This window comes from Pelecanus crispus, chromosome 1 (genome assembly GCF_030463565.1).
Source record: "Pelecanus crispus isolate bPelCri1 chromosome 1, bPelCri1.pri, whole genome shotgun sequence".
NCBI lineage: Eukaryota > Metazoa > Chordata > Aves > Pelecaniformes > Pelecanidae > Pelecanus > Pelecanus crispus.
The window spans coordinates 54,589,794-54,616,945 of record NC_134643.1 but is presented as its reverse complement, the minus strand read 5'-3'; the positions used below and the strand labels follow the sequence as shown (position 1 = coordinate 54,616,945).

Genomic DNA, 27,152 nt, shown 5'->3' with positions numbered 1-27,152 from the left:
CTACCGAAAACTTTAGGCTGAGGTGGTGGGAAGGACTAACCCTCACTGGTGTGGGATCACAGGTCTCATTGTGCAGCTAGAAGGGCTGTGCCCTGGAGGTAAGTGGGATTCACAAAGCTGAAACTGATGGTAAACCACCACACAGGCATAAGCTGTATGCACTGAAGTGGGGAATCCCACCTAACCCCATGGCATACAAGGTGAGCTCCAGAGAAGCTAATGGCCCAAATTTCTGAAGCCGTGTTGATGTCCAGAAATCCTGATGGTTGCAGATATGTTAGGAGGCTCTTGTTGGGGCTCTAGCTGCATGACCCCACAAGTGCTGCTAGTGGGGGAGTTGTTCAGACCAACCCTGAGTCTGTTTAACCATGTTTAGTTCATATCAGTGGCATGAACAAACACCTGGAATAAATAGACAAAAGTTGACAGGGGAAAAAAGGATTAAAAAAGTGGTTTATGCCAAGTTTTCTGATTGGGAAATATATAATACTGGTGAAATATATTTCCAAGTGGCTTGTAGAAAGAGATGAGTGCTTGGAAAGGAATTTCCATGAAGACCCTAGGGAAAATTCATGCAATCTGGACACTTGGTTTCAGTGCAAGACAGTGCCATTGGCTACACATGCAAGAAGTGTTGCTTTGAATTATTCTAAGAAATTAGATACTTGTGGTTTTGAGAGTATTACATACTTTGTTAATGAACATTTGTTAATGCTCTACTCATTAGCAAATACTTCTCTGCAATGATTCACAGTGACCCTTCTCCCTCATCTCTGTGTAATTCATTTTTCCTACAGCAATAGCAAAGCCCCAGACAAGAATACAGTCAGATAAACCAGGAATCTGGTTAACATGGAGTTTCCTAATTTTTCCGCTGTTCCTGTGCACCTTTCAAGTGCAAGAATCGGTGATCTGTAGCCACTAAAATGGGTGCTGAGCTACAGGATGGATCTGTCTCTACCCAGTGCTAGGATTTCAAGGAGAGAGCATTGAGGGTGAAGAGGCTCATTTTTTGGTCTTCTCTTCTACAGAAAATGGAAACACCTAAATAATCACTAAATCCTGGAGTCATCTGCAGTAAAAATAAAATTCACATAATATGAAAAGCTGCTTTTTTTTTCTCTTGTTTCACTCCTCCTTTTACCCTTTATCCTGTATTTTAGTGCTGTCTTTTCCCTAGCCTTTCAGTTCCACTGCTGATGGACAGACTGTTTTTTCCTGTGACTTTTACATTTTCTATTGAATATTCTCTCTCAGACATTCATCTTCAGCTGGCTTTACTCCACCACATGCATTTATTTTTATTGTTTTGTCTTCCACCTTTCCCAGCTGCTTACTGTTCAAAGTCCTACTGTTTCTGATTTTTCTTCAGTATTTTTAGACATCTACTCATGATTCCAATTACCCTGTTACAAATGGGAAGGGACACAGCAAATAGAGATGATGAGGGTGTCTTAGAGGGTGGGAAATGACAGAGTGAATTAACAAGCAGGGCCTTTTCCTTCACTGCCAACACAGCACATTTGAAATTACAGTAGAACCATTTCTGCTCTGCACTCTGCATATCTGGACCTTTTAGGGTACAAAAGCAGAGAAAGTACATTTGGATTATGCCTTATCTTCCTTATATTTAGTGATCTACCCAAATCCAACCTGGAGCTGGTAAGGAGATACTAATACCCAGTTTTCGCTGGAATTAGTAGACAATTGAAGATTGCAGGGTTACGCGAAGAAGGTGAAGATGTTAGGTAGGACAGTGTATGAGGTGTAGGAGAGTGTGTGAGTGACAGCTCAAACTAGATCTGGGAAAGGGCCAGACAGAGGTGACGCTCACAGTACTCTTTTCTGGCAAGAAACTATGGTAGCACAGAGTGACCTGTGGCACCTCTTTTCAAAAACTGCTACCCACAGGATGGAATTAAAAGTAGAAAACCCTTTTGTTTTTTTCTTTTCATTGTTGTGGCTGTAAGTGAAAAGGGTATCTTCCTTGAAGAACAAGGTATAAAACCTTAGTATTTTTCCTGGTCCCTGCTTCATAACAAGGTTTAAGGCTCTTGCCAGAGGCTAGAAACATTCCAAAGGGAATGAGACAGTTTGATTTCTCCCATCTTTCCACTGGGTTCCTCTCCCCAAAGTCTTCTGAAATTTCCCACAAGCCATCTTCCAGAAGGCCAGCTGTCAGCATTGGAAAGGGACCCAGAGAAGAGAGCAAAATACAAGCCTAATCATAACTCAAAACAGAGTAAAGCAGAACAGCCAGTAGCAACAAGATACATCACCTCCACTGTAGTATATTGAGCAGCCAGCCTAAAGTACTGAAGTCCTTTTAAAATATTTTTTTTAAGTGCATGCTTGATTAGGAGAGTCAATTCAATACATATAATACATGAAATCCCTAAAGGTGGAGCAAAAGAAAAATCCAAAAGGTGTGATTTCTCCCATGTGACACCTCTAGACCCATTTTAGTTTACTATGAGAGTCATTCTGAGGGTTAGCTTTAAACGATAAAATGGTGACATATTAAACAAAAAGAATCTCAGGATCCTAAGCTCGCAGTATGATGTGAATGGGTACGTGGGCAGGTACAGCAAAGGACAGAGGGTTTGCATTTCTTTTTTAAATCATTAAATGAATAAAATATGTCTAATAAGACTATGTACTTACGTAAACCATGTAAGCCTATCAACTTACCACAGAACGATGTGGTGGCCAACCTGCTTCTTTCCAATGGAGGAGCCCACTTACTCCACATCCCATGGCAGGCTGGGTAGGTGACACCCTGGCAGACATTTCACACATCATGTGATTTGCTCTTATTGCATTCCTACTTCAAGCAGTTGCTGATACTGTACAACCTGTCTAGCTGTTTGTCACTGTGTAATGATGTAGGAAAGGTTAGGTAAGCCTGGAAGAGCTCTCTTGTTTGGTTATGAAGAGGTCAAATTAATTTGGATGATCACTTAAATGGTAATGTGTTCTGGGGTGAAAATGCTGTTTAGTACATGCAGGGATGGCACAAGGAAACTAAAATAGCTCGACCTGCAGCACCAGAAACCTAAACTTTCTATTTCCATTTTAGTAAACTTAAAAATATAAATTGGTATGTTTAAAAAATTGTCATCCTAAATATAAGCAAGTAAAAATGTAGACTGGTCAGAAAACCTGACCAAGAGATCTTACAATTTTTAGACCAAATCCCCAAAAGCTAATGATGTATGAAAGGACCAAAATGGTGAGTGCTCCTACCTCCACCAGACCTTGCAGAATCCTTACAAACATCACACAGCCATAATGCACTCTTGCTGCAGAAGGGATGAACATGTTCAGTGTAGATGTTAGAAAGATAGCTGCTCCGAATACCCTATGGAAAAAAGTAACAAAAGCAAGGGAATATAATTATCATCTACTTTTCAGAAGCAACACTGTTCTCAGGTACAGTCGCAGAGACAATCTCACATACCACCATCTCACCAACCCAAATACTTATAAAGTCCCCTTACTGGCAAAATGGGGGAAATTCCCATATGGTCAATACGTTTTCTTCTCTGAATGGAGCAGAAGTTTTTTACATCCTTAAACAAAGGTGATGGATTTTAGTTTGTATCAGAGGAATAGACATGGGTGTTGGTACTGGAGGATAAGCTGTTTATATGAATCCTCACCACAGAGAAGGATTCCTGTCCTGGGAAGTACTTAAATTCTGTTAGATCAGTAGGGTTTAACTTAGATCAGGTAAAGTCTGGTTTAAGTGCCTCTCCGAAACATGGGAGTGTGCTGGTTAGTTCCAGTTGCTGCTGCTAAAATGTATAACAGGGCTGCTTAAGATCAACTCCTTTTCAACATCACTTCTGAAAATAACAGCTACAAATATCCTTTGTGACTGTAACATAGAAGGGGCATTTCTACAAGACAGCTTCTGTGAAAAACATGATATAAACATTTTGTTACCCTGCTTGGGAAAAGCACTTACTGCAGCTGGGCACAAGTCAGTCAAGGCCCTAAATATACCTGGGGCCGAGTGTGCGCAATGTAAAGGAACATCTGGGGAGCTCATTTGAAAACTGAGGCTGCTGCACCATGGAGAACACCACTGGAAACCAAGAAAGAGACTGGGAACAACTGGTTGGAACAACCATTGAAATTACCGCCATTAGGAAGGCTCTACAGAGTGATTTGGAGAGGCTGGATCAATGGGCTGAGGCCCATTCTATGACATTCAACAAGGCCAAGTGCCAGGTCCTGCACTTGGGTGACAACAACCCCATGCAACACTATGGGCTTGGGGAAGAGTGGCTGGAAAGCTGCCTGGTGGAAAAGGACCTGGGGGTGTTGGTTGACAGCCGGCTGAACATGAGCCAGCAGTGTGCCCAGGTGGCCAACAGCATCCTGGCTTGTATCAGAAACAGTGTGGCCAGCAGGACTAGGGAGGTGATTGTCCCTTTGCACTTGGTACCAGTGAGACCTCACCTCAACTACTGTGTTCAGTTTTGAGCCCCTCACTACAAAAAAGACACTGAGGTGCTGGAGCACGTCCAAAGAAGAGCGCCGAAGCTGGTGAAAGGTCTAGAGCACAAGTCCTGTGAAGAGCGGCCGAGGGAACTAGGGGTGTTTAGTCTGGAGAAAAGGAGGCTGCCGGGAGACCTTATCGCTCTCTACAACCACCTGAAAGGAGGTTGGAGCAAGGTGGGTGTCGGTCTCTTTTCCCAAGTAGCAAGTGATAGGACTAGAGGAAACAGCCTCAAGTTGCTCCAGGGGAGGTTTAGATGGGACAGTAGCAAAAATTGCTTCACTGAAATGGTTTTGAAGCACTGGAACAGGCTACCCAGGGAAGTAGTTGAGTCACCATCCCTGGAGGTATTTAGGAGATGTGTAGATGTGGCACTCAGGGACACGGTTTAGGGGTGGTCTTGGCAGTGTTACATTTATGGTTGGACTCGATGATCTTAAAGGTCTTTTCCAACCTAAATGATTCTATGATTCTATGATTAGTAAGAAAGAGCTGTACTTAACTGATTAGATTTCATATATCTGAAGCCTCAGATTTCCTTTCTGTGCAATGAATGGGGTTCACTAGCTGTGTCATGCACTCTAAATATCAAGAGTTCATTACCCCAGCATCTGTGGAAGCTGATATACATGAGGACCCTCCCTAAGAATCTGTTACAGCAGTGAAAAATATTGGAACCAGCAGTAGGAGTTCTCCACAGCTGCTAAACACCATTTAAATTGAACGGATTACTACTAATTGTCAGTAGTTTACTGTCATCTTTGTTGTCTGCAATTCAAAGCAACCATGTCTGTCTCCCTGCAGGCTGCCTTTATGTGGGAGATCTTTCATTGCAGCGGTTGGTGGCCCTGGGGACCACAGCACTTAGGAGATGGTAGGTCAGCACAAAGCTGCCCTGTCTTGCTCTGAGACTCAAGGTGACATCCTGAGAATAAAGCAGTCCCTTTTGTTAAAGGCCCTCAACTCCTAGCTACACTGATGCTAGCTAGCAGCATGCTGTTCTTTGTGGACCATCATTATTCATGTTCCTTTTTCAAACTACTCAAATTCAGTGACATATAACAAGTTTTGAATTGTCTTGTTATGCATGTGGCATTTCAAAAAGACCCATTAAGCTTCATTCCCTTATATGAATGGTATTAGACAGATATTTAATCTCAAATCATATGGTTTGGACAACAGTAATATTTCTCTCCCTTTTGATTTTTCTGCCAAAGACGTACACAGTTCTTATTATGCATAGCTGTTTATCATGCTCCACTTCAAAATATTTATAAACATTTAAAAACTTTTGTTGCCATTCTTTTCTTCTTTTTTTTTTTTTTTTTTTTTTTTAAATAAGGATTTCGGTTGTTTCCATTTGAGTCTCTTCTTGAAAACATTCACAGGAAATATATGTCACCACATTTTTTGAATGTAGGCTTATTATTCACAGTAGGATTAATGGTAGTATTATAGCGCAAAGAATCTACAGTCAGAGATGAACACTGTTTTATCTAAATTCTGTACACCTATTGACAGAAACAACAGTCCGTGCCTAGACAGCTCATAATCTGAATAACAAGAAAGCACTCAACAGATGAACACAAAAGCAAAGAGGATGGGTAGGCTGGCAGAGGGAAGTGACAAAGGAATGGATTTATATAGAAAGCGGTCTGAAAATCTGAACTGGAATACAAAGCCTATGATCATATCTTGACATTCAGGAGACTGCTTTCAAAGCCAAGTAAACATTTAGCTGAGAAATAAGTATTACTCAGCTCTCTATTATGACTGGTGAAGAAAAGAGTTTTGCACCTTGCTTCCTTGCCACTAATAGAAATATCAGGTTATTGTAATGCTATTGACAGTCTCAGGGAACTACAGCAAATTATGTTAATTAATAAGCACATGAAAGAATAAGCCATAAGAAATAGAACGTTTTTAATTATCCAGACAGCTAGCTCTGAAGACTGAGTTTCCAATCTCTGCTACTTCATTTAGCACCAACTCTTAATGTGCCTAGGTTGTAGATGCATCATTTATAATGAGTTAGAACCAGTCACTCTTCTGCTACTATTTCAGAGGGCTAGTAGTGTTTCTGCAAAGAGCCAGCATCTTTCCGGCAGTTCACTGCCATTCATCCCAAAGACTTTGGTCCCCACCATGACTGAATATATTCCAGTTCTGTTCAATTCATTTGCATATTCTTCTCTTCTCATTGCTGTTATCCCCAGCCAGCTGCCATGGGATCCAAGCAGACTTCTTCAGCGACGGACTCCTCTGCCCAGCAGGGTGCTGTTACTGAAAACTGATATCAGGAGGTGCCTTATATTTCACATATCCTTGTCACCACCAAATAATGGTAAAACTACATTTGGATGCATGTTTGAGGATAAGCAGCAAGTTAAAGGGACATTGTCACTAAACGGTTCATGAACTTTTTGGTGGAATGCAGACCTACACAAATTTGGATGAATGTATAAAGCAAATTACATGGTGTTAGATGGTTTTGGTGCAAAACCATAAAGCACTCAATATTTCTATGTGTTCTGAGAGCAATCTGAATCCCTCATTATTACAGATAACAATTTGCATTAGAGAAGTGCCTGGGGTGTGGGCATCCATGTATGTTCAAGGTTGCACAGTGCTGAGCGGGATTTAAACAGGTGACAAGAGTCTGTATCTAAATCTATAATATCAGTTATAGGATAGAATAATACATTTCATTGCCAGAGTGCAGCTGGAACAAAAGAAAACATTTGTCTTTCTAGGGGGGTGGGTTCACAGACTGGCCCCAGATCTCCTGGATTCCTGCCCCATGTCTTACCAAGTAACCCCTTTGAAACAGAAATGCAGCAACAGTGGTGAATCTACCCAGCTGAAATTGGTTGGATAAACAAGGAATAAAGAAAAAACATGGTGTTAGCCAGACCTGTGAATCCTATTACTACAAACAGAAATTCTCTTTGAGCCCAGCCTTTGGGATATTGTTGCTCCTCAGCAGATTCTACTCCTAAACCCAGTTATGATAGTCAAATCCACAATTTTATGTTGTATTATAGTATTAGACTGAGTGTGAAAGTCTCATGGGGACAGAAATACAACTTTCTGTGCATAAGCACAACACATAGAATCATAGATTCGTTTAGGTTGGAAAAGACCTTTAAGATCATACCTAAGGAAGTAGTCAGCTGACAGAATACGTAAACATTGTTGATTTTTACTGTTTGCAAGAAAATCAAAGAAACAAAAGCCAAATGAAAAATATGCTGAATTATTCAGGCAACAGTGTGCACAGCTGTGTTTTGGGGCCCTTCTGCTGCAAAAGCTGGTGGCAAGACTAAAAAGGCTGGGGAAATTATTAAGCTTAGCTAATTTGTTTGGCTTATTCAGCAGATGGAAAAATACTCTGCTTAGGCACTTTTGTGCAGTAGAGAAATTAATAATTGAGGATGCTAGCAGTGTTGAAGCAGCAGTGCAAACTGAACTCTGAGTAACTTATAGTTATGGACAGAGGGGAGTTGGGACTGAACTTTGGGGCAATTCTGTTGGATGGTTTTGTCCTAGTGCCATTTCCATAAGGGCATGTGGGTGGGAAGAACTCCTAGGCAGTCTTGTAACCCTTATAGCTCTTTGCAGAATGCAGAGAGCAAAGTACTTTGATTTGGGGCAAAACAATATATAACCAGTCTTAAAAACCTTTTCTAATTCTGCAAGTGTTTGTAGATAAGTCACATCTTGTTTGCGGAGAATGAAATGAGTACCAACCATCTTTTTTATCTGTAGATCCCAAACTCCCTTAACATGTACATCTCATGAACTCATTCACAACCAGCTGTCTTTAGACAATCTCCCTCTCTCTGTTGTGATCATATTCCAAGTTCTGAAGGCTTCTTGAAGTAAAGACCAAAACCAAAGTTAGCTTTGGCAAAATTAGCTACTTTTCGTACTTTCATTTTCAAAAGCAGTTGAATTAAAAAAAAACAGCCCACAAACACAATGAGCATAGAAGAAATCTGTATAGATGCTCAGAGTTCACCAAGCAGAAATCATGAGGCTCTATTAGAAGTTCTAGGCAATCCTAATTACAGACAGTCAGTACTGTTTCCAACCATGGCAAGGATATCCATGAGTGTGAGGACGGATTTGTGTCTTCAGAACATAAATAGTTCTGCAACTCCTACATGCCCAGCTTCAGTCCGTAGGGAATTTTTAAAGGAGAAAAGTCAAATTTTGTTGGAAATGTTTTATTCGGTGTTAAGTTGAGCTAAAAAGTGCTAAGGCAACTTCTGAAAGGCAAATGCTACAATCATTGTCTGAAGCATTACGTGTGATTTTCCTAACACTCTCCAGAAAACATCATTGTTTGAAGAAGAAATGTGCAAATATTTGAGATTAACAAGATAAATTGGGAGAATCAGCCATATACCTATAATGGAAATCTAGTCCCATTTTTGGTTATAGATGAAATACTGCATGCTCAGTTTCAGATATGTATTCCTGAAACACATTAATTCACTATTTTGGTAAGCATCATTTAAACAGTGTAAAACAGTCATCAGGCCATAAAGCTTAATCCTTTTAATTATTGTTTTCTTACCTGTTAGCAGCCAATTTGTTTGAAATGAACCCTCCCGGAATTTGTGTCACAATGTAACCCCAGAAAAAAGAGCCATGAATGAGTCCCACTGTCTCTGGATCCCAGTTGAATTGGGCTTTCTGTAAAGGAAACGGAAAAAATGCTGTAAGATGAAGCATAGTTATTGTAAGATGACCACTATTTGGAAGTCACACAGAAGTCACTCATGCTCCAAACCAAAGCAGTCTCTTTATGCTGGTGTTGCTGAGCTTGAATTCCCCGCAGTTAAGGCAAAAGGATGTCAAATTCCCATGTGAGATTACTGCTTTTGCACGTAGCTTTCAGTCAGGTGGATAGGAGGGGGGAAAGGTGTCAGCCAGAGGGCAGCTAATGGTGGAGCTTCATCTTTGCCACTTGTCACTGCCCCCTGGGCTGCTTAGTCCTGAAACGTGCTCAATGTTGTTACAGGGATCTGCTGCCTTTCAATAGACATACCCATTTCGCCAGGATTATCAAGGTTGCTCAGGTCCTTTGGGTTGATCTACCTGGTCAGAATGGTCCTGTATTATCCATGGTTCTCTTTGTCAGGGCCAAATTCTGACCACTCACCATCTGCATTAAGTGGCATGGGAGCAGGAAAGCAGGGGTGGTGACATGTCAGGGGGCGGGAGTAACAGCTGAAGACAAGGCAATCTGGAAATAAAACTAGGTAATGCTAGGTAGCTGACTAGTTTATCTTTTAATAAAAGTGATGCCAGTCATAGGGCTGGATTTGGATACAGAAGGCCAACCACAGGCTAGTCATAGATGCTTCCTAGCCAAAAATGTCTGCAGCCAAGAGAAATGCTTTAACCACCTCATCCTTGGATACCAAGAAGTTTCAGTCTTCTTAAGGTTCTTCCTGAATAAGGACATTCGTGTTCTCTGATAACCCTGTTTGAAATACTTTGTTCAGATGCGGGATAGCCAAAGCCCAGGGCAAAACATAGAGGAAGTGAAGAAAGGAAAGGTGGATCCAAGGTCCCCTTCCTGCCCTCCATTCTGGGAGATAAGACAGGGCCTGGCTCAGTATAATCACACTAATGTAAGCTCAGTGTCAACTTTTCCTCCTTGAACCCTCAGTTCAGAAGAGCTCTTTTGGAGCAAAGAGTAACCATGATGTTTTGCTTCATGATCGTTTTTATGCTAATCACATGGTGGGGAAAGGTGGCTAAGCATCATATGAGGAAGAAGCACAGATGTCTTCTAGATTCTGAATTAAAATTGTCACTAAAACACTACAGAAAAATGAAAACTAGAGTGATAAACCTGAACACCTCCTTTTTTTCTGTATTACTTTCTGTGTGTAAAAAGAAGAAGTAGGTTGGGGTTTTTTCCCCAAACAAGCACACTGAAAAACAGCTCCTCATTTGACCTACAGGGAGAAAGATGGCATTAATTAGCCAGGCATGTTTACAGAGGGATAAAGGGTTTCCCTCCCCATCAGTATGCATTCTGACAAGAGACCCACTTTCCTGTGCTGAGTTACATTTCTGTTTTAAATACCTTATTTTCTTAGTGATTTCCAGCTTAGTTTCTAGGTAGTGTTAATTTCTGAAGACAGAAACACCATGCAAAATGTTCCTGTATCAGGAGGTGCTCATGCCCAAACAGAATAATTTGAGATTTGTGAGATGAATTTGTTTGAATTTCCTCAAACTACCTCTTCTGAGTTTCCCAGCCTATGCAGGCATGTCCTTTCTTTTGCTGCAGGGTGAAGTATAGAACCAGAAAGTCATAGTGGGACCCCAGGGAGCAGGAATTAGACCAAATAAATACAAATTCAGCAGCAAGCCTAAGCTGCAGGAGTTGATCAGAGGATAAGGAAGTTGATCAGTGGATGAGGAAGAACTGGGAAACTCTTCATTCACTTTGGTATATATTTCTAGGGTTTATTGAGTCTGATTAGAAACACTTTTAACTTTGGAAATTTACTGGAGACACATTCTGCAATTTTCTTGTACCAAAAGTTAAAACACTTGGGAAAAAAGATGATGAATAATTACACAGCTTTTCATTCATCTCTAGCAACACTATAGAAGACACCTGCCTCTCTGAGAGACGTGTTTTGTTTTAGGGAATGTGCTGACAAATGATGGGTATCCATGGGCTGGAGGGAGCCTGTGTTCCCTAAGACGGTCTGATGATACTTTGTCCTTCTGTAGTGGCTTTCCTCCTAGACCTCAGTACATGGGGAATCCTCAGGTAAGAGTCAATATTCCTGTGAATATTTGCTATGACAGTATCTAAAAATAAGTCAACAAGTAGAGCAAATGTAAATGAGGTTCATGTTCATAAAGTCCATAAAGGGACTTATGATATCACAGCTAGGTACCAAGGCAGGACTGGGGAAACTAAGATATGCATTGAACCTGCAGTTCCTTGGGTGCATCGTTAAAGGTTTGTAGGCATCTGCTGCAAATTTGAAAATAGCTTAGCACCTAGCTCTGAACTCCTCTAGACAGCAATCCACATTGTCAATAACCTGTAAAAACCTGTTTGCCTTATTGCCAGTGACTACTTTAAGGTCTTGAAAGTCATCTACTGATATGAACAGAGTGAGTGCAGTGTTACATACAGCAATAAATCATTCCTTCTGTAGCAGCATCAGAGCACACTTCCTTGAGAGATAGTAAATAGTAAAAGCTTCTGCCACCACAACAAAATCTGTCTACGACTGAAAGATCAGGGACCTGATAGACATGCAAGTCAATTCAGTTCTTGTTTCTGTTACTTACATCCTCTATGACATTGCAAATCCTCAGATCTTACAGATTTTTAATGTGACTTAGAGACCTAAATAGGAATTAAGCACTTACACATCTATGTGAATCCAGATTCACATGTCTCTGATATTTGATACGTGGCACTTCAATGATTTTGCAATGGGGTCTGCTCAGAACAGTGAAAGGAAGATGTTTTCTCACCTGCAGCTCTGGTTTTCCATTAACATAAACAGTGTTATTGTTCACCATTTCCACGATGGCAACACCCAGGTTGCACCTAATTCCGAAGGAGATGCAAAAGCCCAGACCACTCATTATGGCAATGATGTAGCGCTTGGGCAGCCCGCAGCAGTAGCAGTCAAACGGTGCCAGCTTGCGGGTGCCTGCCTGCACGGGCCGCCCCTCTTCCGTCAGCTCAATGTGATCCTCCTCTACGTTGGTGCCATCAATTCTCCTAAACAGATGAAGAAAGAGAAAATGAAAATGCCTTACTGTTTGGGTAAAATTTGGTGAAATGTAGATGGGTAGTTACATGCTCCAGTCAGCTGCTAAATCATTTCCTTGTGAGACATTTGTCTCTTGGTTGCGTGATGAGTTAATGCTGGGCAGGCTTTGAAAGGTTGGCATAGCCTGCACTTTTTCATGAATGACCTCTCAAGTTTGTAGATCCAAGCCACCTAGCTGGACAGCTAGCTGGAAAAATGTTCACAGGCTATTCATGAGCATAATTATGAGAGCTAAACTGAGCTCTGTTGTGATAAATTCTGCAGATAGTTAGGAAAATATACATATGAAGACATTCATCATTATTTCTATTTAGATCCACTAAGCAGAGCTGGCAGTAGGTTGTAAGAAAAGGGCAAATACAGTACAAAGCAGGGTTTTGCTCAGCCGAAAACTCCCTATGAATTTGTTTTCACTTGTGAGACAAAAATCAGAGCTATACTGAAGAGGAGAAGAGGCTCTGGCACCTACTTAAGATGTAAAAGAGCCAGGCCCAGACGTTCTCTGCCTGAAGGGATTTGAAGCCACGTGTCCCAACAGGAAACATTCTCCTCTCACCACAAGGACTTAGGTCACTGCAAAGTGAACCCCCACAACTCCTATTGTTGAACATGTTGAACTTTTGTTTAAAATACTTAATATTAAATGAGATCTGAAGGAAGACAGGGACTTTCTGGGCTCTTGATTCACCACTCCTCAGCAGCAGAGGCTGAAAGGGGCTTTGCCTGCATGAAATTTGGTGTGGCAAGTGCAGTGCGGTTGGGAGGAACTGGGAGGGAAGGAGCCAGGGATGCGGGATCTCCCATTTACTTGGGATAGGGGCAAATGGTGCCCAGCCGCTTCAGCCAGCAAGAGGCTGCCCACCAGCTACCAGCTGACACAGGAGGGCAGGTCCTCCAGCTTTGCATATCCAGCCTTTCCTTTTCCTAGAAGCAACCCAGTTGAGAGATTCATATTAAACAAAATGGCACTTCCATGTTATCTGGAATTACATGATAGTGCAATTAAAAATTAATTTGGTCTCCCAGTCTGATTGGAGTTATTAACATCCTGTGCTGTAGGATGAGGTAATGTCTCTGGTAGAAAAGGTGAGGTCAGAAAGAACTGAACATGGTTAAATACTTCCTTTCCTAACATTACCTTCCAATGCCTTTGTTATAAATGCAGAATATGGTTTTTCTGACATGCTGAAATGCTTAAGCACATGGTTAGCTGTGAATACATGACTAGCCCACTGAATGCTACCTGCGAGCTTAAGGTTAAGTGTTTGCTAAAGGATGGCCTCGATCAGCAGTTACATTACAAATGTAATTACATTCAGTTTTGGCACTGCTCTGGAGCAGTGAGCTCAGGACACAGCTCCTTTTGTCTCTGCCATGGAGTTACCCTCAGTACTGTGAAAATATGAACAGTTACTTAATCTAAAGGAAGCCCAGCTTGCGATATAAGATGATGAAATGATTTCATTTGGTCTTTTCTGATAAGGAGCAACTTATTTCCCTCTTTCACGCATCTGGCTGAATGTGTTTGAAATCTAATGCACTTTGGTTTTCCATATAAAAATCAGCTATAAAGAAATGTTGCCAGAGCATATATGGACGGGCTACACCTGGCCAACCTACACAGTAGCTGGCTGGGGTTTTTTTGGAGAACAGTGTTGGTTTAATCACAGCTTTCTCCAGTTCCTGTAAATCCCCATAATCTAACAGATAGTACTCTATACTAAAGGTATTGCAAATATAGGTGGTAAGTATGGCTTCTTAGGGTGCCATATGAAATTTCAGTTTCCAATATGAAATTTCACTGAAAAATCTCAGCATTTCTAAGCTTTATGGCTACAGGCTAACTGGTGCATCATTTACTCTATGACTCCTTTTTACACCGTATGATCAAACTGTTACTCCAGCCTTATTCTAAGCAACAAGGAAAAAAAGCATGTACAGTCCATCACTTCACATTTCCAAGAAACACTAGAATCAGAGTGGGTTTGGCCAGAAGGGAGCTCCAGGGGTTATGTGGTTTAACTCCTTGCTCAAAGCAGTGCTAACTGCAAAGTTAGATCATTAGCTCATTGTCAGGCTGGAGGGAAGACTTTGCATTAAAGCAAGGTAACACAGGAAATGTGATATTACTGTGGTGTTATTGAAGGTGATTGAGATCTTATGATTCACTGGCAGGGAAACAGCATTTATTAGTGAAATGAGAGTACAGGGAGTAATGCAGTCAGGCACTTTAAAAAGAAGACACCATATATTCCATGCTCTATATATAGGTAGGTGTAAACTGAATGAAATATCAGAAATAAAGACCTCAGGAAGTGAAAAGATAATTGAATAATTTAGAATTGTTGTCAACTCAAAAGAGTTACTAACAAACCAAAAGAAGTAATTTAATTGTTTTCCTCTAACATAATCTAAGATACTGATTGAATTAAATCAAAGCACAATTCCTCAATTTTTTATACCTTTACCAGGCTCTCCATTTATTAGAGAGATATTAGACTTTAATTGGTGCATTATTTTGGGAAGCTGACAAAGATTAGACACATCACGCAAAGCCAAAACCTCTATTCCTCTCTGGACATTTTCAGCTGGCTGTCGATTCACACAGGAATGAAACCATCCTTCTGCTCCAAATTCACTGTTACAAGTGGTGAGCCAGGACTAGCACTATGGGCCAGCATTGCCTCTGTGGAGAAATTAGTTGTTTTGCTATTTTATTCAACTACTCATTAATAAAAGCAGGTTGAGGACTGATCCTTGACCCCAAATTCATACAGTATTCTTCATACCACCAAAGCTTAATTTAACCCCTCTGTAGCAGATTTGTCTCAGAGAAAACTATTTTGCAATAGCAGTCCAAAAATGGAGCTGGGATGAAGCATTAGCAGTGCAGACATTCACAAAGCCAGTGTTTGACTTAGCTTTTTGGCCTTTTTTAATTGAACAGGTATATAATGAAGGTATGGCAAGTCCATGAAAAGTTGAGAAATATATCTTCCAATTGATCCATATATTTTGGTGGCATCGCTGAAAATTTTCACTTGTACACCAATGATTTAGAAGAAAACTGCTTCAGAGCCAGGGCTCTCCTCTAATTATCTGACTAATGCATCAGAGCATTTTGCTGCATGGGAACTGTTCAGTCCTTACATCAATCTGCTTCCTTTTTTCAGCAAACATACAACACTTGGCAAGTAGGAAGAGCTAAGCTATTTGAAGATAACTGCATCCATGTTCTGTGCCCAAGTGTCATAATAACTGTATGCAAAATTCCTCTTCTTTATTGAATTACTTTACTCTGGCATATACAGAATTTTGGAAGAATGAAAGAAATTTCAAAAATTCCTATCAGTAATAAATAAAATCCCTAGAACACATATACATTCACTGACCTGTATTTATGGGATTTTAGCATAGAAATTAGTTATTTCTTCAAATGATAAAGTAGGTAGACTAGAATCGTACCATTTCTTTCATTTGATTGAAAACACAGATTCTACAATAACAGGCAAATGTTAATACTTGCCACATGTTAGAACAGATTCTAGAATGACTTTTACCAGATACCACTGTCTTTCACAGACAGCTGCAGCACAATCATACACAATGTTCAAACCTCATACCTACAAATCCAGCATCAGTCATCACATGCAACAATTATTGATGACCCTGGCATAGCTTCAGAAACCTACACACTGACTATCGAAAAATATCATTTATCCAAAAGCAGATAGAGTCTTCTGAGATCTCATTTACTCTCCGGGGATTTGCCCAGGTGATAATTCTCCACACCAATTCCTGCAGCTGATGCATTGGTACAAAATCCCAGTACAGACAGGCAAATGCTATTAAGTTGTTCAGTGCATAGGACCTCTCCAGTTGGTTTCTGCATGGTATTTGTGTGAAACTCATGGCATGGCTCAAAAGTAAGCACCATGGGACTGCATCTCACAGGTGCTGCACTCCCAGGCTGCAGGGCAGCCTCGCAGTTTCTCCTGAGCACAGCCTCAATGCACTGCAGGAGTGCCCCGTCGGTGCTGCAGCGCAGCACTGCACGTGTGTATTGTGCCCTTGCACTAACACCATTGTACGAGGGGCCTTGCACGGCTCACAGACCGGCTGAATCTGGACACCCCATGTTGTGTTCACAGTGCTGCATGGTCTGTGGTGCACTAAACTCTCTGTACTTGTGCGCAAAGGAAAAATTTGAGAGGACTAAGGCTATGATCCAGCACAGGTGGAGGAGCCCTGTCCAATACAAGGATATATCACCCAGCTTCAAGTTGCTGGTTTTAGCAGTTTAGGCTGTCTAATTCATCAAGGGACATCTGCAACAGCCAGCGCTACACCTATCAGGGCCCAGACTACATACAGTAGCTGTGTGACACGGCTCATATGACTTTTCACATTAACAATGACATTAATGAGTTGTAAACCCACTTAGTCACTTCCCCACTTCATCAGCCCACAGTTGCTGTTAGCTGGTCCAAGACTCCTGAAATCCTCAGAGTTGGCAGAGCCTGAGATTTTACTTTAGTTCATTAATTTTTCTTTGACTATACTAAGTTCACAGAAGGCCCGAAGTGTTTGTGCATGTCAACAAGCTCTGCAGGAAAAGCTTTCTTTTCTGGGAAACTTATAAGGCTTGCAGAGCCCTTCAACCAAGTCTTGAATCCTCTAATTTTTTTTTTTTCCTATCCCACTGCATTTAACTAATCAAGAACAAACCAAATTTTGCATAAAAAAAGTTCATGTACAAAACATCTAAAACATTCTCTAAAACATCTTCTAAGATCTCACAAATGAAACCACTGGCAACAGCCTAAAGAAAGGACGCCTTTCGGGTCTCGCCAGTTCAGTCTCCTTTGCCTCCCTTCCAGGATCCAGCTACCCTAAAGTAACCTCCTGTGGGCAGACTCTTGTTTTGCAGCACCCACAAAGTAATCTGAGGTTCCTACATACCTGTGAGGAGGCAGTAAGTTGCCTTATGCTGCTTGTGCTTTAGCACTTGAACTTGTCTGTGGACAACCACTATGGAGCAGCATGTATCTGGCAGCTGGTCTTGCCAGACACTGGCTTCTAGATCTGCTCGGTTGTTTGCAAGACAGAGGAAATGTGGTAGGAAGGCATAGACTCATCATATTTAACAAAGCTAAAGAGTATTTTTCTACCCACTTCACTAGTTTTGATCCCACATCAACACATGGCAGTCAGTGAAATCACACTCGGAGACTTAATCAAGAATACACATTAATATAATTAATCACCTATCAAATGCTAGAAGAGAAACCAAATACTTTGCTGATTTACACCATATTAAAGCCAATTGGATGAAGAGCAAAGTTGAGGTTGCAGCTGGCACATATACATATGCACCATCATGTAAAAATAGAATTGTATGCTCCCATTTGTAGCTAAGCTGTAGAGAATGAAGTTCAAGTTAAAGCATGCATGTTTCATTCCTTACAGAAACCTTCAAACATGACTGCATATTTCCTAAGAGACTGCTCAACTTGCAGCAATTCTTACTTAGATCTGATTGCAAACATAGTAAAAAAACTTTTATTGTTTGGATTATTTCCTCCACTGGCTAGTGCACCTAAGATAGACACTGGTATACATATTTTTAAAACAGAAAATAATTAAGTCCAGCAAACTTTCTTGTATCGCAACTCAGATTTTGTTTGGTTTGATTCAGCAGCAATGTTGCTGAAGCTGGATGCCAGTACTATCAACTGTGTAGGAACCAGCATGACATCCTTGGTACGTGGCTACAAGAGGAGAGTAATCTGGATACTTTAAGACTTTAAAGTTTGCATACCATTTCAATATAGCAAACCCAGCATACTGCCACATCACATACTCACTAAATACAAACCCTACATGTATTTGGTCAAATTGGCCAGCAAAGCCCACAGCAAAGAGAATTTATGGTTGAATAAATGACTTAACTTGACGTTTTGAAAGAACAATGGAATCCCTGGAGTTACTGTGGAGTATCGTAAAAGTGAAAAAAGCAAAATGTCAGACTTCATCTATAACACTGTAAATGAAGAAAAGTTAAGTTGAAACTGTGTGGAACACAGAGACTCCGTTCACATGGTATACAAATAGCGTAACTGGCAATCTACCAGTTCATATTAGTAACTTCTTTAAAAGTGTATGTTGTGGTTTAGTGTACATGCTTATTTTCTTCATATACATGCTGTAGTACAATACATGTAAATTATTATATATTTTCTTGTAATCAAAGGCATGTTTAGATGTGCCAAGAACTGTATCTCAACTCAAAATGGCATTCCCGAAAGAAGGTAAAGGGATGAATATGAAAGCAAATACAATTCAGTCACTAAAAATACATTCAGTTAAAACATTGGCCTGATCCATACAAAGATTTAAAACACCTAACATCAAACATGCAAGAAATGCCACTGAACCCTCTGGCTCTCATCTATTGTTTATACAAATAAATGTTGTCAGTGGCCATTACTAATAGAAATAATCTTTCTAATGAGAAATCTCTTTCCTTTTATGAAACTGATCATTTGTTACATTGTTACATTTATCAAAAAAAAAAATCTTTCAGTTTGTGGTTTCATAAACTGCCAGATTAAGATAAAAATCTTTAATCTTTTTTCTCTTTTTGCTAGCAAACAGCTGCTTCTCCTTTTTCTCTTGCTAATTTGTTAGTCTCAGTAAACACACACATACACATCTCTACTTAATATATTTTCTCTTACTGATTTGGAACAAGATTTTCAAAAAAGCCCCTGTAATTTAAGAACATTAAGTCTAATTTCAAGAGTGGCATCATTTGGGAGTGTTAATTCCCATTAAATCATCAGTTTTTCTCATGCAAGCTAAACCACAGAATTATTCACATTTAATTATTTAAAAGTTTTTTTAATTAAAACACTTTTTCATGCTCTTTGTGATATTAGAACACTATTTTATAACTTATTTTCACCTTTTTTGTTTAACAAATATTCTATCATTTATAGTCATATGCTGTTGTAACAGCTCTCCTTTTACATCTTCTGTCTTGCAGCAAGGTGTCTCTCACTATCTGAACTCAGATATTAATTTTGCAACTCTAAATTCTGTTTTATGCTTATACATTTTTCTATCTTTATTTCTCTTTAATATATTGAACCAGTGGACCTGTCTGGGAATTTTCTTTTGGATTTTACCTTCTCAGATTCCCCAGTGAGTCACTAACGATGTTCTTCACCTCTTCCTTTCCTGGGTTAAAAAACCTTTCCTTCAGCGAACTGAACCCTTTGAAAGGCATTTTGTCTTTCTTCTTCAATAAATCCCTTATGTTAACAAGCATTCACTTCTGCTGTCATATTTCCCGATGCCAGACTGGGAAGCCTCCACCGGTCCCCTCGGTGACCTCTGCAATAACAACCAGTTGCTCAAGAAAGGAGCATGGAAGGAAAAAAAAAAAAAAAAAAAAAGAATCAAAACAGATCTTCCAAAGCCAGAAAGTCAGTCAGGAAGAGCTCTGGAGTTAAACCCCCCTCAGAAGCACTCAGGGGCTCGGTGGAGCACTTGCAGCAGCTCTGCCGTGCATCTGCGCAGGGTCGCGTACCTGTACGGGGGCAGCTAGCCCGGAGGCTGCAGCTGGCGCGCTGGAGGTGCTGCCGAGGGCCGGTGTCCCTGGGCAGGATGCTGCTGCCTGCACCAGGAGCCAACCTCAGGCTGGCTCACTGGGGCTCATCCTCAGTGCTTCCCTCCCTCCCTCCCCTGCCTCTTTCACAGCGAGATCCTGTGCAAGGTGGTGCTATAGTAACGGACACAATACCTGTCCGCAAGCCACTCCAGTTCATTAATAAGTCCTCATCTATGGCAAGGGCAAGAAGTTTATTAAACATTTACGAGTCCTTTCTGCAGGGAGGGAATTATTGCAAGCTACAGGTCCCATTCACTATGTACCCCCTGCCCAGATGAGCCCCCCTACCCCAATGCACCCGCTGGTTTGAACCCCGAGTCACCTCCCCCAGCCCAGTCATTTATTATTAAAGTTCCTGGGCCCTTGGGCAGAGAGACGCAGAGGTGCATTGGTGCAATGCTGTTTGACTAAGCAATGAAAGACTGGCTATATATTAAATGCATTGCATTTCTGAAACACAAAGTGGCTGAAAGAGGCGAACCAGTTTAACATAATGTGACTTCATGAAGACAACACACTTTTCCCAGCATGGCGGAAACTATTTAATGAAAACACTTGTGGAAATGAAGCCTGCCAGTATGCCTGTCAAGCCTGCATGTTGGCTGGAGTCAAATGAAGAAATTCCGCTTTTGGCAAGGCCTCACTTATTGGGTTTGGGTTATGGATGATGAGGAAAAGAAAAAAAAGAAGCCCCATTTCATATTGGTTTTGGGCTCCTCTCAGCCCTTTCCTGTTCCCTGGGTGCAGGGGAAAGCAGAAACCTTCCAGGTTGTTAGAAAAATGGAAAGCTTTTTGTTTTCCATGTTCCCCTTGCTCTCCCAAGTAAAGTTAAATTAAGAGCCTGTCAGTCCCTCATCAGGCCACCAGCAGGAGAAGAATTGGATTCCCCTGGAAGACCCCAGCTGCGAGGAGCTGTGTGGAGGGCAGGCAAGCAACCACCCATCCACGACCCCCTGGCTCCCGCTCTGCCACTGGCCACCTGGTGCCCCTGAGCAGGCTGCTGTGGCTCTGGTCCCTCCCTCCCTATACTTGTCATTATCCTTCCAGGCACAGGGGCCACACTTTTCCTCCTAACTTGTGTTCAGAGCTTGGTCTACCCAGACTCTATGGAGAGAGAGAAGGAAAAAGAAAGAGAGAAATCAATTCCTCCAGAGAAACAAACCAGATCTGAGTTGTTTTCAGCTGCATTAGGAAACTTCCAGACTCCTCATCTGGGTCTTTGAACTGAGTGAGTAGGATTGAGTGGGATATAAATCTGGGCCAATGCAGAGCAAGGGCTATCAGCCCCTCCATTCCTCCCCTGGCTCCTTGCACGGACCACCAGTCTCTGGGTTTATGATGTCTCCCTAATACAAATATCAAATGTCTGGATTGTCCCAGCTCCACTACAAGGAAGGGAATATTGGAAAAAACACTTCCTCATGGTTAGGTGAGGCAGACAAGCAGCCTGCACAGAAATCCTTTATTCCTATTATGAAGAGAGGAGAGGAGAGGAGAGGAGAGGAGAGGAGAGGAGAGGAGAGGAGAGGAGAGGAGAGGAGAGGAGAGGAGAGGAGAGGAGAGGAGAGGAGAGGAGAGGAGAGGAGAGGAGAGGAGAGGAGAGGAGAGGAGAGGAGAACTTGGGAGCTGAGGAAATTTTGCTTGGCTAGAGTCTCTTTTGTTGCAGAACTGGTTACAGTTTCTTTCTGCCATTTGAATAATTCATGTGCTGTAGAGCAGTGTTGGAAAACTCCAGGCTCGCACATTTGTCCCAGCACACAGTCCCCCCTTAGCGAGCAATAAGTGCAGCTAGGGCCATGCGGCCAGCCAGCTCCCAGCACTACCTACCTGTATTCCCGTAGCAGGGCTTCTCTGGCTGTTTTTCTGTCTAGTTGGGTGAAACAGCAACTGCTCTCACTGCCAACTCAAGGACTGCCTGGTAAACCCTCCCTGCAGCATGTCTTGCTGCCCTGGGAGCAGGTGCACCTCCTCTTCCTGACACTGCTCAGGCTTGAATCTGACCATCTCCACAGCTGAACAAGAGGAGGCAATTCCTCCCGGTTTGGCACTCCAGACCTCTGGCCCTGGTGCACCCTGGCCCACCGGGACCTGCTGACAGCCAGAGCAGCAAGGTCACCACTATGGAAAGGAGCACAGGGCCAACACAATCATATGCACACACTAAAACAAGGTCTCCAATTTTCAGAGGGCACACAGGAAATGAACACTAGCGGGCTAACTGCCAAACATCAGAGGTTCGTATGTTTGTAAGGATATATGTATGTAGAAGCGTATAATGAAATTGTCTTCCATTTATGCAAAAGTCTATTTGCTAACATTTGTGATAGTATCCTGAATGCTCTTAGGGCAGCTGAACACCTGAAACCATGTAAGAATGCAGCTCCAAACTGGAAATGGTGCAAATCCCAGTGCAAGGAATTTGCCTGGAAATACTGGGGGCTCAGGCTGGGAGGTGGTGTTCAAAACCGGTGTCTCCCGGCAGATGTGGAACAGAGGTTTTTTTGTTTGCCCACCTTTCTGGACTTCTGGTCCTGCTTCAGTGAAAGAGAGCACAGAGCAGACACAAGAAAGGAGCTATGCTCAAAATTTAGTGCTTTGTTCACTTATCCACACATTCTCTAATTGCATTGGAGCTTCCAATAGCATGGAAGTCTTGAGTCTGTCCTTGGTGCATTTGGGAATACTTCAAGCATCTCCCTCAGAGATACGTCCTGGCTGGCACCTGGCGGGGTACATTCCCCTCACAGATGGAGGGGTTCTCATTAGTGATATTGCCCACCTCTCCTCTGGCAGAACTGTCCATTTCTCACAACAGGTTTCACCTCTCTCTCCTCTTTATGCTTTGCAGTCCTTCCACTGCCTGCAGTTCTGCAGTGCTGCAGTGGTTGCCCCTTTTTGAAATTCACTGACCCTTTCCCGAAGGCTTAAAGAAAGGGTGTTACTCACTCTTGCTTCTCAGCAGGGAGGCTGCTAGACAGCAGCAGTGCTGCTTCTCCGCTTCCTCCTCCCCAGGTCCCCAGGGGTTGTAAAATACCTAGACTCCAAAACACTGAGGCAGAGAGCATCACAGCAGCTTTGCAGTGCCCTGCTCCTGGCTGGGGCACTGTCCACAGGAGCACCACCAATTCCCAACAAGGATGCGCTGGATGAGGCCGTGGCAATCCCTATGCGACTAATCCCAGCACACATTTTGGAGCATCAGCTGAGGAAATCATAGAATCATAGAATGCTTTGGGCTGGAAGGGAGCTTTAGAGGTCATCTAGCCCAACCCCCCTGCAGTGAGCAGGGACAGCTTTAACTCAATCAGGTTGCTCAGAGCCCCGTCCAACCTGACCTTGAATGTTGCCAGGGATGGGGCCTCTACCACCTAGCTGGGCAACCTGTTCCAGTGCCTCACCACCCTCATTGTAAAAAAATTCTTATGTCTATTCTTCTTTAGTTTAAATCCATTATTCCTTGTCCTGTCACAACAGGCCTTGTAAAAAGATTGTCCCCATCTTTCCTATAGGCCCCCTTTAAGTACTGAAAGGCCGCAATGTGGTCTCCCTGCAGCCTTCTCTTCTCCAGGCTGAACAACCCCAACTCTCTCAGCCTGTCCTCATAGGAGAGGGGCTCCAGCCCTCGGATCATTTTTGTGGCCCTCTTCTGGACCCGCTCCAACAGTTCCATGTCCTTCTTGTGCTGAGGGCTCCAGAGCTGGACGCAGTACTCCAGGTGAGGTCTCACCAGAGCAGAGCAGAGGGGCAGAATCACTTCCCTCGACCTGCTGGCCACACTGCTTTCGATGCAGCCCAGGATACATCCCCCAGTACCCCCAAGTCCTTCTCCGCAGGGCTGCCTCAATCCCTTCATCCCCCAACCTGTACTGATACCGGGGGTTGCCCCATCCCAGGTGCAGGACCTTGCACTTGGCCTTGTTGAACCTCATGAGGTTCATACAGGCCCACCTCTCCAGCTTGTCCAGGTCCCTTTGGATGACATCTCGTCCTTCTGGTGTGTCAACCGCACCACTCAGCTTGGTGTTGTCTGCAAACTTGCTGAGGGTGCACTCAATCAAAATCTCATGTCTTCCTTAACAAGACCTAGCATGATAGCCCTGCTGGCCCTGAGTTCCTACTTTTTTCCCCCATTTTAACTCTATGCCTTGATTTTCTTCTGCTGAAATTAAATTGCGATTCTTCTTCTGCTTCTTAAAACACATTGTATTATATCACTGTAAGCCTGCTGCTTGAAAGCTGGAATCTAAGTCCAAGACACAGCATGATTTAGGCCTACACTTGCAAAGAAATATTTTGCAAAATTAAAACTACTCCTGGCTTATACAACTTGTAGCTACAGCTGAAACTACAGACTCATATCCCCAAAGGTGTCTAGTAAGGCTGTATTAAAACTATATTTTAGAGCCAATATGGACATAAAACCAGCATGCAGACAGCCACTGCTGTGGGCTCATATACTGTCATTAGCTCAGGTGCTCAAGAATAAAATGAGTTGTAAGAAAACTTGGAAACTGGTCAAGTGCACATATAGGAGATGTGCTGTTCTAACAACAGCTGTGCCTCGCAGACACAGGGCTAGATTTGGGACTGGGGCATCCCCTTAAGAAAACTAAACATGAAAATGTCAGAGCTAGCAATAAGCATAACTCTCACCTGGAAGAATAGTTTCTACAGGTGCAAGTAAATGTACACCTAGAGGCTATTGACTTTGTTACAGTTATTTATTTTATTGAAAAGCCTGGAAAAATCATCTTTATGCTACTCCTGCTGTTGATTCCTCAAAGTAATGGTTGGGGTAAAGTCTTTGCCACATTTAAAGGGAGAACTTTGCTACTGGTTTCAGTGCAGACTGGGAAGCATACACATTTCATGTGCAGGAGTCATTCAGACTGTACTTTGTTAACTACGATTCCTGATACAGCCTGGCAAGCAGCCACTTCTGTTTGTAAAATACAAAATTCTGAACTTTTTACAAATATTTCATCACCATAGCCATTCACACCCTGACACTAACATCCTAGGAAAGTCAATTTAACCTTTTGGTGTCTCTGCTGAATTAACATAAAGCTGCTTCACCTCATGCTGTGTGGTCAGCATTAACGACAACCAAAGGCTGCTGGGGTCCTCCAGTGGAAACACACACAAGTGAAAAACATTGTCTCAGCCTGGGCAGTCACGGTCAGACTAGAATAATCTTGTTAATTTTTAATTGGTTTCTTTTCAGTTGCAGGCCTTGTGATCACATCCCCAGTGCTTGTGAGCCACTTGCTGGATCGGGATCACTCTTGTTATTCCTTTGGAGGAACTTCCCTTTGGTAAAGCAAGTTACTTATCTGTGGCTCTGGGCTTCCCAGGTGAGTTTGTCTTTTAGCTCTTACCAAAAGCTTAAAGGCTAGAAAATCCAGGGTACCCTGTCTCCCTAACTTAAGATTTCTTAAAATTAAATTGAATTAAAACATGTTGATATTTCAAAATTAAGTCTCTCTGAAAGTTTCAAATACCTACTTTTTCTTCCAAATGGAATGAAGTAATGAAGCAGAAGTGCTGAATACTGGTTTCCTCCGCACATAGGCCATATGATTGGTAGACTTTGAAGTCTACAGCAGTGTGAGTTTGACAATGCTTTTCCCATGGACAAGATCTTTGTAAAGGTTGTCTGGTAGATTTGTTGGTATCTTGTCAAGTGTGTGCTACACTGCTGCTTATTTTTTATAAAATGTAGCAACTTAGGACCCTAGAAACTTTTACTCCTGTAAAGAGGATTAAATTGGCTCAAAAGTTAAGGGAGGACACAGAGGAAGAGACAGGATGATCACACATGTTTTGTATCAGTAGGACACATAGCTAAAATCACATTTTGGGCCCTAAGAAATCACAAGATTATAGCTTAGAAAGCATGAGAGTTCTTCTCTAAATGGGTTTATTTTACCTTCTTCCTTTCTGAAGTTTCAGGGAGCATTAAAGTCACTCAAAGCTGAAATTGTCACTTCACCTCAGGAGGCAGAGCATTAAATATGGCAAATAAAAATCCTACAGTAGGAGACAAGAGTTGTAATACTGCACTCCTGAAACTGGGGCACAGGACTCAGGGAACAAAAATGCTCACGTGATTCTTGCCCATGGTCAGCTCCTTCAGTGGAGGGGACTGCAGCAGCCTTAGCTTTCTCCTGAAACCAATTATTTCCAAAGAAAAAATGTCAACTATGAATTTCATATGAAAGTCTCTTTCATCTTTCATTATATTTCCAACAGAAATCACAACTGTAGATACAGTAAATAAAAGAAACAAGAAAAGAAGTGTCCAGACACAACAAAAAGAACACACTTCCAGGCATGCCGCAGAAGTGGCCATGTAAAGATAAGTGTGAGTGAAGATCATTTTGTTCATCATGTAACTGAGCATCAACCAGAGTTGATACTGAGCAACAGCACCTTTCAAATCACAAACCTTATCACCGTATGTGCTTGCTGGAGCCTGCGTTAGCTACATGCTCCCTAGAAACACAGGATTATCAGCATCGGGGTATGAGTTCAGGATTCAGAGGGTAAGATGAGGGTTCCTAGGTGAGTTTCCATATTATCTTCTCAAAGGGGTTTCTTTCAGCACTTTGCATGTGCATAGGTCCACTGAGATGGCAAACGTATTTATTATTAGATGAGAAACTTTGGGGTGAAACCATTTCTCCCTTTGTTTTATATAGTGCCTGATGTACTGGAAACCCCATTCTATTGGCATCTGTCAGAGTCATTGTAACATTACATTAAAAAGGGGTACTATAGGAATTCAGCCTTCAAGATCTACAGCATCTAATGTCAAAGATAAAAGGAGTGACCTGGGATCCCATGTTATACAAGGGTTTGGATTAAATGACCAAAATGGTCCTTCAGGTTTTGAAATCTATGGCTTTACGACGTCTGCACTTTTTCTCCATAAATGAAGATGGGTTCAAAGACTTCAGGATTCTGATTTCTATTTTACCATATATGAGAACAGAGTCCTTTCCTGCTGTGTGAAAATGTTGTTTGTTGAGTCAGCCCAAATCAAATTTTCAGATGACATGTTTGTTTCCCTGATGGCTGTGGAAAAAAACGCATTAATTTCAAATGCTTAAAAAACTCATCTTTAGTTTCCGCTTCC

The 27,152-nt window shown here is 42.0% G+C and overlaps 1 protein-coding gene across 1 annotated transcript in view; it reads right to left on the bottom strand.

Moving 5' to 3' along the window:
- SLC17A8 (solute carrier family 17 member 8) overlaps positions 1-19,672 on the bottom strand; it is a 29,488-nt gene extending 9,816 nt beyond the window's left edge. The window contains exons 1-5 of the mRNA XM_009493369.2: positions 19,530-19,672; positions 12,035-12,287; positions 9,090-9,208; positions 3,247-3,361; positions 2,692-2,779 (exon numbers count right to left, since the gene is read on the bottom strand). Coding sequence (XP_009491644.2) covers positions 2,692-2,779; positions 3,247-3,361; positions 9,090-9,208; positions 12,035-12,287; positions 19,530-19,672 — 718 coding nt within the window. The remainder of the gene's footprint in view (positions 1-2,691; positions 2,780-3,246; positions 3,362-9,089; positions 9,209-12,034; positions 12,288-19,529) is intronic.
- Between the last annotated feature and the right edge of the window lie 7,480 nt (positions 19,673-27,152).